At 28.4% G+C, this 15,736-nt stretch overlaps 1 protein-coding gene across 1 annotated transcript in view; it reads right to left on the bottom strand.

Annotated features, from left to right (window-relative positions):
* The window catches only part of LOC142320257 (uncharacterized), a 482,609-nt gene that overhangs the window by 20,252 nt on the left and 446,621 nt on the right, over positions 1-15,736 (bottom strand). The window contains exons 5-9 of the mRNA XM_075357959.1: positions 10,347-10,447; positions 9,248-9,364; positions 8,068-8,218; positions 4,013-4,174; positions 1,083-1,238 (exon numbers count right to left, since the gene is read on the bottom strand). Of these exons, the coding sequence (XP_075214074.1) occupies positions 1,083-1,238; positions 4,013-4,174; positions 8,068-8,218; positions 9,248-9,364; positions 10,347-10,447 (687 nt within the window). The remainder of the gene's footprint in view (positions 1-1,082; positions 1,239-4,012; positions 4,175-8,067; positions 8,219-9,247; positions 9,365-10,346; positions 10,448-15,736) is intronic.

Here is a 15,736-nt window from a genome sequence, read left to right as displayed (position 1 = left end):
GGTGAATGGACATGGAACATCATTTCCCACCTTGCAGGCAAAATTATTCGTTGCAAGGCACTGGGGGCGTAAGTTGGGAATTGCTCATACACGGAACCAGCGGCAGTCTGCAGTTGCAGGTTGTCATTCATTCAGTGATTAGGCATGGGAGACTCCTTACGGTGCAGACTTACCCAGCCCTCAGTAATGGGCCCTTCTGCAGGCCCATTACTGTGTCCCATGATGACAGCAGCATGTTCCGAGTAATGCCTTCATGGCAAGTACCAGAGCATGTTGTTTTTAGAGGGGAGGCTCTGCTTAGTGAGTTTTTGGAGGGAAACCTTACACATCCAATAGTATGCTAAATAAGTATCTAACAGCAGATTTTTTCTCCTCCCACGGAAAGAAAAAAATAAATAAAATATATCTGTAACATGATATTACTTAAAAACAAAAAAATATATATATGAAAATAATTAATTTACCTTATGTTGGTTATGACAAGGGTAAAGTAGAGGGCTTGATTATTGTCTGGCAAGAAGGAGCAAAAAAACTCCATATATCAGCTCTGAAATTGTTTTTGGAACTATTACAAGCTTGGCCATAACAGTAGTAAAACATGGATTTCAGAAGAAATTAAGAATTGAAAAACCCAACTTCTAAAAAGTTTGAGAGTTCCCAGTTTCTTAACTAGGAACCTAGTAGACTAATTCTCTAAAGACTACATAGGCAGAGTCTCAGGAAAATTATTAGTTGTCTAACTAGTACATTCCAGACTCATTAATGAAATCATAAATTAGTAAAGACGACCCTGATTGTAGATTATAAAAAAATGGTGAATTCAAATTGCTAAGCATTTGTTCCCTCAATGTGAAGGGTTTTAATAAACTTGATATTAAGAATCACTCTTCTTCCAGATGTAGGATTTGAATTAGTAAGTTAGGCTCTGAATCTATTTAAAAATGAAAAGTTGAGTTTATAAGATTACAATAACATTGATGAACTTCAGCCTGGAAGACTGAGAAGATCCTTTATCTAGTTTAATGTAATTTATTCATTCTTTACTTAAATAAGTAATAATTTCTCTAATATCACATACTAACCATGATATGAGCCTTATAACCAAGCAAGCCTTCTTCTTTCTTTTTTGTAATTAAAAGCATCTGATCAAACAGAAAAGCATGTCTAAGTGCTTTAGCTCCAGCCATTCGGAAGGTACCCTCAGCACACAATTCTCCAAATGTAGTTAGATCTTCACCCTAAAATTATTTTATTATTAAAAGATGTCAATAATAATTATTATCATATATTTATTTGTAGGTGTGAATGTGAGGATGTATATATATATATATATATATATATATATAAATTAATATTAAATGAAATACTATAAATGAAATGAAATACAAGATTTGATCAAAAAATATGTGGAATTTTAGTTTTTCTCAATAAATCTCATCAATAATGATTTAGTCATCTTCAGAGTATTCCTTTTCAGATATAATATATTTGTGCCAGTGCTTTTTCTAATCTTCAAAGCAACTCTGGAATGCAATTTCTGGTATGGAGTTTAGCTTCTTCAGCAATTCTGTCTTAATCTATTCAATGTTGACAAAATGTCATTTTTCATGGTTCTTTTCAGCTTGGGGAATAGGAGGAAGTCACAAGAGGCCATGTCCAGTGAATACAGAGGCTGAGGTATCCATATTCACGATGTTGTTTTTGGCCAAAAATTCACAAACAAGCAGTGAAGTGTGAGTAGGTACATTATTGTGGTGCAGTTGTCATGAACTTCACCACAAATCCAGAAGTTTTCTTCAGATTGCTTTATATGGCAAAACTTCCAAGTAGTATTCTTCCAAGAAGTATTCTTTATTGAATCTCTGATAGTGGTTTGGCGATTGTCCACAACCATTTTCTTCATTTTTTTTACTTTTATCATCGGTTGTTGTGCTGGGACATCCAGGGCACTCATCATCTTCAACGTCTTTACAGCCCTCTTGGAAATGTTTCTACCACTAGTAAATGTTTGTTTTATTCAAAACAGATTTGCCAAAAACAACATTCAACATTTCCAGTGCTGTGCTCACTTTATTCCATTTTTAAAGCAAAATTTAATGCAAATTCTTTGTTCCATTTTTTCCACAAGTTAAAAATTGCCAACTGTACCAAAACATGTGTAAACTTTTCAACAGTCAACATTAAACTAAGCATACCATATGGCCACCAATATAAACATACTTAGAAACAACTGCATCAACACAACAAAAAAAAAATTATGACAACAGGACTTATACAGCCTGGGAAATTTAAAAATAAACCCTAACAACCACAAAATTTGTAACAATACAACTTCAATACCTTACCGGAATGATGCAAATTTAAAATGTCACAACTATGTTCATAAACACTGTTGCCAACTGCTACATCATCTTCAATAATGATCTATTGGTTAAACATTTCATACTTTTGTTTAAATTTATAAACATAATACTGTTCAAGTATACTCATTATATATTGTTACAAATTTCCAAAATGTCTAAATTATTCTTATAATCAGTAATACTATGCCTACATTTTAAATGGTTGGCCATATTAGATACACCTCTCTTTCTGTTTCTGTAAGCACTGTAATAATATTCCATAAATCTTTTTTTAAAAGATTTGTTAGTTTTACCAATATAAATTTATTACATTCATTACATTTAATTTAATCTGATATATTCCCCTTAAATCCTCTTCATCATTTTTATTATTATTTCCTTATCTGGTACTTTATTCTCTGCTTTTTATATATCTTTTTCTATAATTCCACTAACGAAACCATTATATACTGCTATTTATTTTATTACAACTATTTCTTTCTTGAGTTTGTTTTCAATGTTCCTTGCATAATGTACAGCTCTAGAAAACAGGTACCAATTTTACATTTACCAATTTTTTGTGACCATGGGTGATTAGAATATTTGGATGGCTGACCACTTTATTTATTTTCTGCAAAATGGAAAATGTTCATTGACTGTTAGATGGGTAAATGTAGTGATGGTAACTCTGATACAAAACATAAACAAACAGAAACTTTGGTAAAATACAATTCAAGTTATTTATGGAACTCATCCTAGCTGCAAAATATAAAATAATATAAGTGTACAAAAAATCTCTAAACACCCAGATATGTTTATATAAAATACAGAAGCACTTTTTTTTAATTACATTACTATTACTAGGCATATAGTAGTTAAAACTGTTGATCATGTGAAATAAAATATACCATGATATGAATAAAGTATTTGTCCATGTCAAATGAGATAAGGTAATGTAAATATTAAAAGACAAGGAGTTGATTGAGAATCAGACAAGATGTTGTTGACAAGGAATCAGAGAGCAGCTAGGTTAAAAATAAAGAATGAATAAATTTAGTGATCTGATCTAAGAGTACGGGTATAAGGCTTGCCTTAAAGAAGTAAGACACTTGTTCCAACCAAATTTTTTATGTTAGGTGAAGGTATTACTAAAAATGCTCTACAAGATGATGAAGTGGTCAGTATTAGAGGAAGGAAATAAATTAATTATAGAACAGCAATTAAATTACAGTGGATTTATTTTAAAGCAAAATTATAAAATTTTACCCAAATCTGAGTGTGCTTTTGCTCTAAAATCAATCACTTTCAGAGACTGTTGCTGAGAGCACAGAGGATTGTGCTAATGGATGTAGAATGGAAGTTTTTGTTTAAGTTTTGAAGGATCTTATTTGTTCATGATGTATTCAAAGAGTGCATAAGATTTAAACTGTGTCGTTACTTTAGATTGTTATTTTTATGGACTTGTACAACATATTATAAACTGAGCTCAAATATGTTTAGGTTTTGCCCTTACTGTTGATGGATAATGTTTACATGTTATTGTATAACTTATTTCAGTGAGGTGATTTGCAAACTACAGATTCAATGGTATAAATTATTTCAAGATTCACTGGTAAGTAATGATTTTTAGATCTAATTACATGTGAAAAAACATTCTGCAATTAACCAACCTGCCAATCAAGCAACAAACTCTGAATCTCTTGCACCCTTACAGCATGTTCATGTTTGCGTTTCATATCATTAATATGATGAGCAATAGCTGTCATTGTTGATAAAGCATCAACTATATCACCATAACCATCTGCCTCTGGAGAATATTGTTTCACAATGTTCTGTAACAAAAATAATACAAAAATTAAAATTTACTATTAACCACATTCTAGATGAAATAGTATACCTTATTCTAATATACCGATTACTTCACATACAATGCAGATTATTCTACGTAGTAAATTAATCACAATCACAAATATAAATATAGGTTAAATATAGTCTTATTTTACTGAAATTAATTTTTTTAAGATTTATAATATTCCTCTGCACTGTTAAATTATATTTAAATTCTATTAAATAAACCACCTAGTACAGAATATTGACTTTCATAAAAAATTAAGGTACGATATGTCTTATCTCAATACGCTGTACTAGATGGTATATTTAATAGAATTCAAATACAAATATTCTTATTTATAGTACAACAGTCCTCTCAGTTGGCAGTTTTGAACCCAATCTGTACAGATACTCATAAAATTGGTTTTACAAAAATGCAATTGGGATGTAAAGACTTATACCTGCATAGATTTGGTTGCTCTTCATATTAATTACAATCATTTTAATGAGTCACAAAATATGCAGAATACAATGTATAAAAAAATCTACAAATAATATCTTTAAGTATTTTTTCCACCTAATTCTAAAGTCGGAAGAGAAAATGAGATAGTGATAACATTTTTCGCATTAGCAGACCAAAATTTTGAGTTAAATTCGTCCCCACCATCCTAAAGTACTGAATGTGAAAAACTCAACTTTTCAGGGGAGCAAAAAAAGCAGTTTCAATGTTAAATTTTAAATAGGCCCATCATTTTTATTCACTTTATTAAAAATTGGTCTGATTCTTTACCTCATTCTTTGTAGATTGTACACATTATTACCTTTAATTGGGCATTAATATTGACATAAAAGTAAATTAAAATAAAATTTGATACTCTACATTAACCTGACAATTTTAATCTGTCAATAAATTGAAAAGTGTAAACTATAGAGTATACCATATTTGTCAATTTACTTCATAAACAATTTTTTTTCTGCATTTTGGAAGCTAAATTTATTCTGTTTAGTGAGGAGTATTAATAAAGGACTGCAGGATCATTAAATAATTTGAAGTTATCAAGGTATTGAAAAGTTTATTACAATGTTTGAAAAAACTATGAAAATTTAAATAAAGTTACTAAACGTTACTAATGTTTTGTTTTTTTAATAATAATTATAAGAAGAAAACTGACAACTCAAATATCCAAAAAGTACAAAAAGTATAAATATGTCAGAAAAAATTAAGAGTTAGTAAACTTAAACTTAAGAGTCAGTAAATTAAAAGAGTATACAAGTCTTCAATAAGACGAATGAAAAACTCATGCTGGGTTTGTACTGTCTCTAATGAGTAGAAATGTTTGTATATTTCTTGTCTTGCTTCTTCCGCAATAGAATTGATGGAGACTTGTGAAAAGAGAAATACTTTGTTTGAACTACTGAAATATTATAGTTTACATTTAAGGCAAACACGTACCTCTGAAAAAAATGAATGTGGCACATTCATGACTCTGCAAATAATTACATACAAGAAGAATATAAAATAAGTAGTGTAAATTCACGAATGTGAGTTATTCGTTAAAATATGTAAAGATCATGTTGAGAGAATTTTTGTAATAGTGATTTTAGTAATAGTGAATTTGTGTAATAGTAATTGAATTTATTCGTTAGTCATGCATTATTAATGCCACAAAATAGACATTTGTAAAAGTGATAAAGTTTAAACTAGTCTTCCTAAGATAATTTACCACAAGATGCAGGACATTCAAATAGTAAACTGAAAAATGTAGTTTTTCACATTCATTACTTTAAGTTGGTGATGATATGAGGAGTAGTTCCTTGACTTCCACTCATATAAATAAACAAAAACACATGTAGTTTTTAATAAATAATAAATAAAAGAATATAAATATTCATTTATTTGGTTATAAATAGTTAAAATTATAGTGATTTAAACATGATAAAAAAATTTACACAACTTTCTATGATTTAATTAATGTTACTTACTAAACATTTCTGATTCATTTTGGCAGTTTGAATACAAAATGTTACTAACTTAATTAATAAAGAAAAAATTTACAAACAGAACAATTTATACAAATAGAAATGAATATTAATAATTTCAAAGTAGTACCTTAAATATCCACCTATATATCAATAGCAAAAAACATAGTGATTGTTACTTCTCGTCAAGGTGAATTTTATTTTATAAGAAGCAAGTTTTCAATAAAGAACTGAATAATTTGTTATATACCTACATCAATCAATAAGTTTTATTTTTTAATAATTAAGGATTATGCAGACTAGCAAGTATGTAGTCTATATAAACAAATGGATGCAGATTATTTATAAAGAGACACCAGTCCAGCCATATATTCTCAGGAATCATCCCATAATAAGCTAACTACTAATAGGTGAACATAAAATTATTATTTACTTATTTATAATAACTAGAAAATTCTCACATTACATAGAGGTAAGATATGGAAACAGATCCATTTACCAAAACATGCGAACCAACATTATATTTACATAATTTACTCATAGATCATTATTTTTTTGTAATAATGATGAACTGCCAATCTCAGAGACAAGAGCAGTAGCATTTCACCTGGGACCTTTCATCTGGGAGTCCCAGGTTCAAATCCCAGACAGGTATGGGACTTTTTCATAAGCTACAAAATTCCATTTCCATATTCCCACATTCAAGCATCAAAAGCCTACGGTGAATTAACTCAAGCATTAACACAAGTAACTAAGCAATCTTCATTATTTCGTAAACTTAAAAAAGATCAACAAAACATTAATCAAAATTACTTATCAACTGACTAGTTTGGGTAGATCAATTTTTAACATTCAGTGTTTCAAATACACAATCTTTTTTCCCACAAGTAACAGTATTAATTAAAATAAAAAGGGTACTAAAATTAAGATTTAAAATAATTAAGGATTAAATTAGGATTGATTATAATTACAGTAAGCATGAATGGACAAATACTAAATTTGGGTACTTCAAAATAAATAAGATCACTTTTTCACCACATCGATTACATATTATTATCACTTTCAATTTTTATATTTATTCAAATGATGTAAAAAAATAATTATTTCAAGTTCAATAATCAACTTTTCAGAAGCAGTCTGAATAATTATTACTTCTTTGTACAAAGTAAAGGAAGTAGTATCACAAAAAATTTCGTTTTCAGATTTCAACAGAAATATCCATTTTGACCATCCCTGAATCCATTTTGACTAGTTTTGGCATGATGTCTGTATATACATATGTATGTATGTATCTCGCATAACTCATTAGCCGCAGGATGATGAAATTTTGGATTTTGGATTGTAACATCTAGTTGTGCATCTTCCTTTTGACTGCAATCAACTGAACCAAAAGTGTTCAAAAAAGCCCAAAATCCCCAAACAATTGGATTTTTAACTTTTTCTTAACTGCAGTAATAATCCGTCATTGAGAGCTTTTCAACGATATATCATAAGTGGTACTTATTTTCATTGGTTCCAGAGTTATAACCAAATGAATTTTTAATTAATGAAATATTTGTATCTTAGAAAAGGAAGACAGATCAATTTGAATCAGAATTCATATCTTTTTTTTAACTTTTTTTTTTAATTTAAATATATTGATTTATTAATAATTAATTATTAACCTCTGATTGTAAAAAAGATGTTACAATAAATAATAATTCAGTAATAATTTTTAAAAAATGAAAAATATTAGAAGTTATTAATGAAATAAAATTTTATGTACTTTTCATTTTAAAAAAATGTGAATATGTAATTTAATAGGTGTACAAGGAAGTCATATAGTGTCCAAGTCAGATTTTTATAAATTAATTATTGACATAATAAAAACTAATTAACAGATAAGTTGAAACTATAAAAAAAATCATAAAATTACCTGCAGTAATAAATGATACTTCAATATCCTTTGAACTGGTTTAAGAAGATAAGAACCAAGTGGTAAAGTGTGTTGTAAAGCTGCCTGACGTTCTCTGAACAATCGCACTGTCCCTTCCTGTCGCATTAATTCTGTCAAAACACTGACAGTACTGTAAACATAAAATATAAATGTTAAAAATCTATCAAAAATAAAATAATGTAACCTCTCATAATTATCATTACCACCATTATAGTAGTAACATGTACAATATATTACATTAAGAATCGTAATATTTAATTCTGCTTTCGGATAAAAACCACGTATCAGTGAAAGTAATCCAGAATTTATTAAATACTTTCCTTTATTTTAAACAAACTTAAACACCAATACATGTTTATTAAGCAGTAATTTTTAATACATTATAAACATTTATGGGCATCCTAATAAAAATAACATGTCATTTGTGTTTCTAAAATTAAGGTGATCAATAGCTAATGATAAATAACTTGAGTTAAAATCTATCAAAAAATAAAAAAATAAACAAAATTGAAAATATTATTCAGAAATGTAACTTCATTTTAAACAGTAGTTCATTTTAGAATCAACCAATAGCCAGTTACAATACATGTTATGTTACATTAATATCTGGACTACTGTCCAATACTAATAATATTACAATCGGATTAAAAAATAACCTGTTCCAGATTAAAAAAGTTTTTAAAAAATTATACATTCACATCCATTTATTCAAAAGAAAGTTTACCAAACAGTATGCTGCATGCAGAGGAAACAGGTGGAAAACTAAGGGGTAAACCAAGAAAGAAATGGATAAATATAATAATGGAGGAAATGCGCAAGAGAGAGGATGTAGTGAAAGTAATGGAATAGAGATGGTTCATGGATCAGATGGAGAAACTTTGTAGAAGGTCCAACCCGAGGAAATGTGGGTTAAAGGGAACTAAAGATGATTGACGATGATCCATTTGCACCTGCAGTCATAAAATTACTTTTAACAGAATAGAAAAATTCCTGGTAAAAATGTTTGCACTTCAATGGATGGTATAAGCAAAGTATCAAGTTCATTATACATAAACGTTTTATTAAAAAAGAAGATAAGTACAAATGAACTTATAAGATAGTAATAAACAAAGATAACAGAAGAATGTCAATGATGAAATATATTTAAAAAAAGCCTTACCGAGGATAATTGGTGCAGTAGTCTGTATAAATAGAAAAGCCAGCATTGTTACTGACAAAGCAACGAGCCACCTTCACTGGATCCAACCCACATTGTTCCAGCTGACACAGGAAGGATCTGAAAATTAAATTAAAAATATTGTAATATTTAAATAAATAAGCTTCATTCACATAAAGATTATGAATATTACTTAATGTTATTTTAACTTTTAATCCTTATTTTCTGGTATTTTTTAGTACAAATATTTTTATTTTATTTTTCTTAATTTTGATATTTTTTACGTGCTCCTTGAACTGAGTGTTGTAAGTCGTAACCATTATTATTGCAAACATAAAGCTCCAAAAAGGAGATTATAACTCAACTATAAATTTTTCCCCTTTTAAAAGAATAGGTTATTTTAATCTACACGAAAACTCCAGTTTTGTTAGTTACATACCAGTTAGTTTTGGTTTTGGTCATACATACTGGTTTGGTAGTTTCTGGTAGTGATCATACTGTCCCATAATAGGCTTTACCCAATATCAATGTAATTTTTATACAACATGAAGATGGGTGTAATTATATGTCTGGAAAGTTAGCACCTCGTCAGTACTCAGGTTATTCATTATAAACAACTAAACTCTGATGAGGCAAGTATACTAGTGAAATAGAATCAAGGTAATAGTCAGAAATAATTTTTTTTACATATAACACACAAATACATACATATTACCATCAAGTTCAGTAACTCTCAAACAACAGGAGACAGTCAGATCCATTAGACCTGCTTTAGCTATGCTTTTAAGCAGGCATACAGAAAAAATTAAAAGTATTATTGTATTAAAAGTATTATATATAATTTAAGTGAATTTGAGCCTGAGTACAGGAATATGCTATTCCTAATATTAACTGCAATACAACCTGAATATCTAAGTGAGACAGATTGTTTACAATATAGATTGCAAAAAAATCATAAAATTAATGTAAAAAATGGTAATGCAATATAAATCCATTTATATTACGGTTCAATTGCTCTAAAATTATTTTTGTAATTATGCAGTGTATAGTTATTTCTAAATTTTTTATGTTTTATAATTAACAATTACTTTTAACACCATACCTATTAAAATGGTAGATTTCTCTAATATTATTAAAAAGATCAGCTAGCTGTGATTTGCTAACTGCACAGTCCGGACTGCTCTCCCATCTTTCTAGGTATCCCTACAACAAAACATTACACTTAATAAATAAAAATCAACAATAAGTAAATGAACAAACATTTTTTAAAACGGCAATAAGGTACCACATTAACACAAAGCAGTACATTGTACAGCTTTATTTTTTTTTAGATTTTAAGACAAAGAAATTTGTTAAAACCTGATAAAAAATTCTAAATGATTAATTTTATGAAATAACAAGAAGAAAGTTGTTGTTAGAAGTTGGCAGTAAATGTTAACCAAAATAATCTTACTAAATAAACATTAAGTTAAAGCTCTAAACATCATAATATTTAAAATACCAGTATTTCAAATCCCCAGAAATTTTATAAAATTGTCAAGTAGGTGCAAATACTTTTTTCGATAACATCATGTACATAAATTATAATTTCCTTAATGACTTAAATATTTATTGTCACAATAAATTCACAAATTTGTTACAGCTTCTAGAGTTGTACTCCCAATTCTTATAATATAAACTACTAATTACAATATTTTATAGTCTATTTAAAACCTAATGATTTAATTACTTTTCTGTGGTGATCGTGTTTTTTTTATTACTAAGATAATTAATTTTATTAAGAGTAATTCTGTACACACTACTACCCATTTTACAATGATGTACGACCAGATCACACATCTTCAGATCAGATTCATATTCACTCTAGGTTTCTAGTAATTATTTTTATTTTATTTATGCACACACTTGCTTAATATTATTTTTTACCACAGTTTTAAAACATTTTAGGCTATTAAACCAAAGTGTAGTACTTTTTACCTACTAACCAGATTTTACATTACTGAATCGGACCGTGTAATTACCAGGAAAAATTTATTTACCATTCCTTGGATTAATATAGCTTCAATGCAATAATTATTACCAAATACAATTAAAATTCTTAAAATAATGAATGAGTAATAATATTAACAATAAACATGTTTAATCATAAATTAAACACATGAGAAATATGTACAAGTAATAAAAATGTGTGCTATTGAAGATTAAAACATCAAACTTTTCACAATTCATGCCATTTAAGATTTATTCCTTGGTAATGAATGAATCTTTACATTTTTACTCAAAGTATTTGATGCTGTTAAAATACCAACCTCAAGCTGAAAATTCTTTTTTTCCAGATCATATTCATTCTAAAAGCAATCTATTGTTACTTTTTTATGAATAAATAAAACAACAGATTAAGATGAGGTATGTATGATAACATGACTGTATTTCTACAACCATTAGTTACCCCTGTGTATGTGTGCATGATTCAGTTGTCATGTAAAGTTGAACTTACAGTAGCAAATTTTCCACCATTTTCATCAGTCTTAGTAATAGGATGGGAAAAGGTCTAAGCAAAAAATTCCATAAAGCTAACTTCAAGTAGTCATTTAAAAGATCAAATTAAGGTAATCTTGTTTACAGAACAATGTTTAGTAAAAATTCATAGTCACATGTTTTTCATAACTGGCAACATTTATTTAATTTAAAAAAAATGCATACAATTATAACAGAGTAGTAAAAATTAAATTACAAATAGAGTAGATGAAATAAAATTAATATTGATTATAAATTACATTTAATGTGTTTACTGGTTATGATGATAAATGAATAAACAGTTTTTATTATACTCGATAATGGGTCGCTATAACAAACTCGTCACTCTGGGTTATAGAAAAACAAACAATATGGAGTATGAAGTGAAATATGTTTAGGGTTATAGTGCCCTATTAATAAAGTCGTAAATGTATGCTTATACTAGCACCTGATACAACTTAATACTTGTTAGCCTTCTTGCCAAGGTGTTTTGGAGGAATATTTCTCACTCATTCTATTTTTATTATGTAAGACAGATATACACTAGTCAGAATCAAAAAAAATCATAATGAGTACCATGAACAATGATTTTGGTAATCTTTTCAGTGAAAAACTTCCATCACTATCAGATAATAAATATAGAATCCTAGCATAACAATTGGCAATATTAAACATAATACCAGCAGGTTGAAAACACTAAATATACAAGAGCTATCCAGAAAGTAACTTCTGATTCATTATTAAAAAACACCAACTGATAAAAAAACAATTTATTATAAATTTCTTATAGCTACACTTTTAGCTACTTTTCTACATAATTGCTATCTAACCAAATTAAGGCATTTGTCATATCTGAAAACAAGTTTTTGAATATATCATTATAAAACTCTACCACCTATGAATTAACACTGTTTTTCAACTCCTCATCATTTTCAAAATGCTGCATTGCTATCTCTTCATGTCCATGAAAAGGTGTTAATCATTGGGAGCCAAATCAGAGACGTATGGAGGATGGTTAAACAACTCGCATTTAAAACTTTCAATTTGGTGTTGAGTGTACACTGCAGTATGTGGATGAGCATTGTCACTAAAAAAAAGATGCCTGAACTCACATTCCATGTCATATGTTTTGTATGCCCTTTTCAATTTCTTCATTGCAGTAAGTTTCAGTATTAACTATCATGCCTCCTTCCATAAAATCAATCAATATCACACCTTTACAGTCCCAAAAAACAGCTTTTTTGAAGAAAGTATTTGATGGGCCTTTATGCGTTTTCGAAAACTGGTGTACCCCCACTGTATTGATTGGGCTTTTGTTTTCACATTAACAAATTTAACCCAAGTTTCATCAACTGTTAAGATGAGGTCAAGCAGCATTTTGAAAAACGGTGTTACTATCTGGCTTAATTCACAGGCAGCAAAGTTTTCTGACAAGAGTACTCAAAAAATCTTTTTACAGATATGACAAGTGCGTTAATTTGGACGGCAATTATGTAAAAAGTAGCTAAAAGATGTATATAATAAATTGTTTTTAATCAATTGGTGATTTTTTAATGAAAAAATCAGAGGTTACTTTCTGAATAGCCTTTAGATTACAATGAAAAATACATAATAATATCGAAAAAAATTCTAGTATTTACTTCAGAATATAGAGTGAAAAAAATGAAATAGAACTAACAACAGCTTTTATTATTTCACAGAAATATTAATCATTATATTTAACAGACTGTAAATTAAAACATCAGAAGCAACTACTTCAGCTCAAAATAATGATAAAGTGGAAACTTACTTTTGAGTTAAAATTAATGACTCTCATATATATACCATTAAGATCATTTTGAACATTAAAAGCTAAAAATAAACACAAAAATTATAGAAGATTCCTATCTCCACTGTAAGACAAAAACAAAGAACTTAAATTTATTCTTATCCTTTTTTTTCACTTTTAACTACTAGCTCCTCTAAGTATAGAATGTATGATCCCTTAATCCATGTACTCATCTTTTTTATGATAACTGTCTTCAATTCTAACATTCGAATGTTATGATTAAGCAGGATAACACAAAAATGATAATATCTTAGACTGGATAAGTTTCTATGTTTTCTGTATTAATAAACAACTCAGAATTTCAACTTAACATTATAAAGATAAGAATAGCACACATAGTAATTTAATACACAAGCGCTACAATTATACAGTATATTCATTTCGGTAACAATCTAGCTTTAGAAACTAAAAAAGCATAGTTTAAAAATAATTATTTTGTGAGTTCCTATAAAGAACAGTGTCCTTTATAATTTCCCTTGAAATTGTGCAAAATAGAAAAGCAGGGAGTGAGAAAGGGGGTTAATGAGGAAAAAGGGATCAAATATAACAAAAACAATTTAATATTATCTTTTTCTCTCAATCTTCATATATATCTATCTGTGTACCTGTCTGTTTGTCTTTCTCTCTCTCTCTCTCGCTCTCTCTTCCTTTCTCTTTGAAAGATATTTAAGATCATCAAATGTACTCCATTTCTACATCAATAAAGGGAATTCTTTATTCATATATTGTTCTCTCTCATTACAGTTTGGCCATTTACTAATGGTTAATTCTAGTGGTTATAATTTCAGAGGTTAACAAATAAGTAATAAGACAGAGTAACTGGGAGCAAACAATGGTGAACAGTGCAGCAATGCATGTGAATAATGCATACTGATGGTGATCTTTTTTCATTGGAACCTAATTTTGAAGGAATATGGTCACTAGACTTCATATTTTTATTTACATATTTTGTTGTTTAATCCTGTTTGATTTTATTTAATAACATTTTACAACAAATCATGCCACTTTTTACCGACTTTTCAAGGAAAAGTACAGTATTTGTGACTTCATCGTGTGACTGAGTCACACGATGGGATTGGGTAATGAAATAAAATTTTCTTCATGTTATGAGGTATGCAAGTATGAAAATACCATTCACTTAAAATGTAATTTTTTTTATATGTTTGGGCCTGTGATTAAAATTTGTGGCTCAAAAATCTCCAAAACTACTAGATCACTTTTACTGAAATTCAGATATGCTGTAATAGGTGTATCTGAAGTTGTGTATATGAAAATTTGACTAGTTGAGTCGTTCTTCAGTTATGCTCAATTTAAGCTCAACAACAGACTAATAAAAAGAAAAGTACATCTATACAAAATCAACATAACCTCAAATGTTGACTTTTCAATGGTTATTTGTAATTGGTGTATTTTTTATATATGCTTATGCAGTGATTCACGGTGGTGGTGAGTTTAAACTTGATGGTTTGCATTCAGTCTACCTGTTATTTTTAATTATTTCATTAAATGAGGTTATAATTTTTACTTAATAAGAAAAATAAATTTTCAGGCAGAATTTGGTATTATTATGAGTATTATGTATAACTAAATGTAAAACATTGTAATACTATTTTAACCTCACTTGAGCAATAGGTTTAACAGTTAAATCTAGACCTCTCTCACTTATATATAATCAATCATTTTATGTACTAATATGAACTTTAACCAATATCCTTTCATTAACTTTGTAATACTAGAGTGATTAAGAATTTTCCATTGTTTTCCTCCATTCAAAAAAATGCTGAGCATTTCTTTTTTGTAATCCAAAAAATTGCACATCAATAATTTCCATCATGATCGATATTTTTATATAATTATGTTCTAATATGAATAAAGTATTTATTTATTCATTCATCATCAATATCAACAAAGACTAAGCCACAAAATCCTAAAGATGTTCTAATTGCTTCCTTGGGTAACCACTTTACCGCTTTCAGATTATGTTGCATCATAACATATGGCAGTCAAGATTCAATATCCTTAAAACACCTTACATTGCTCTCGCCTATCTATATGAAGTTACTGTTTCATATATATGAGAGTGATCTAATGATGAAACTACTGTTTTAAGGTTAAGGACCCTATTTTGTTTTTTAATCATTTTATGA

The sequence above is a fragment of the Lycorma delicatula genome, chromosome 2 (assembly GCF_047948215.1).
Source record: "Lycorma delicatula isolate Av1 chromosome 2, ASM4794821v1, whole genome shotgun sequence".
NCBI classification, from domain to species: domain Eukaryota; kingdom Metazoa; phylum Arthropoda; class Insecta; order Hemiptera; family Fulgoridae; genus Lycorma; species Lycorma delicatula.
The sequence above is the reverse complement of the archived record's forward strand: the minus strand, read 5'-3'. Positions and strand labels throughout refer to the sequence as shown.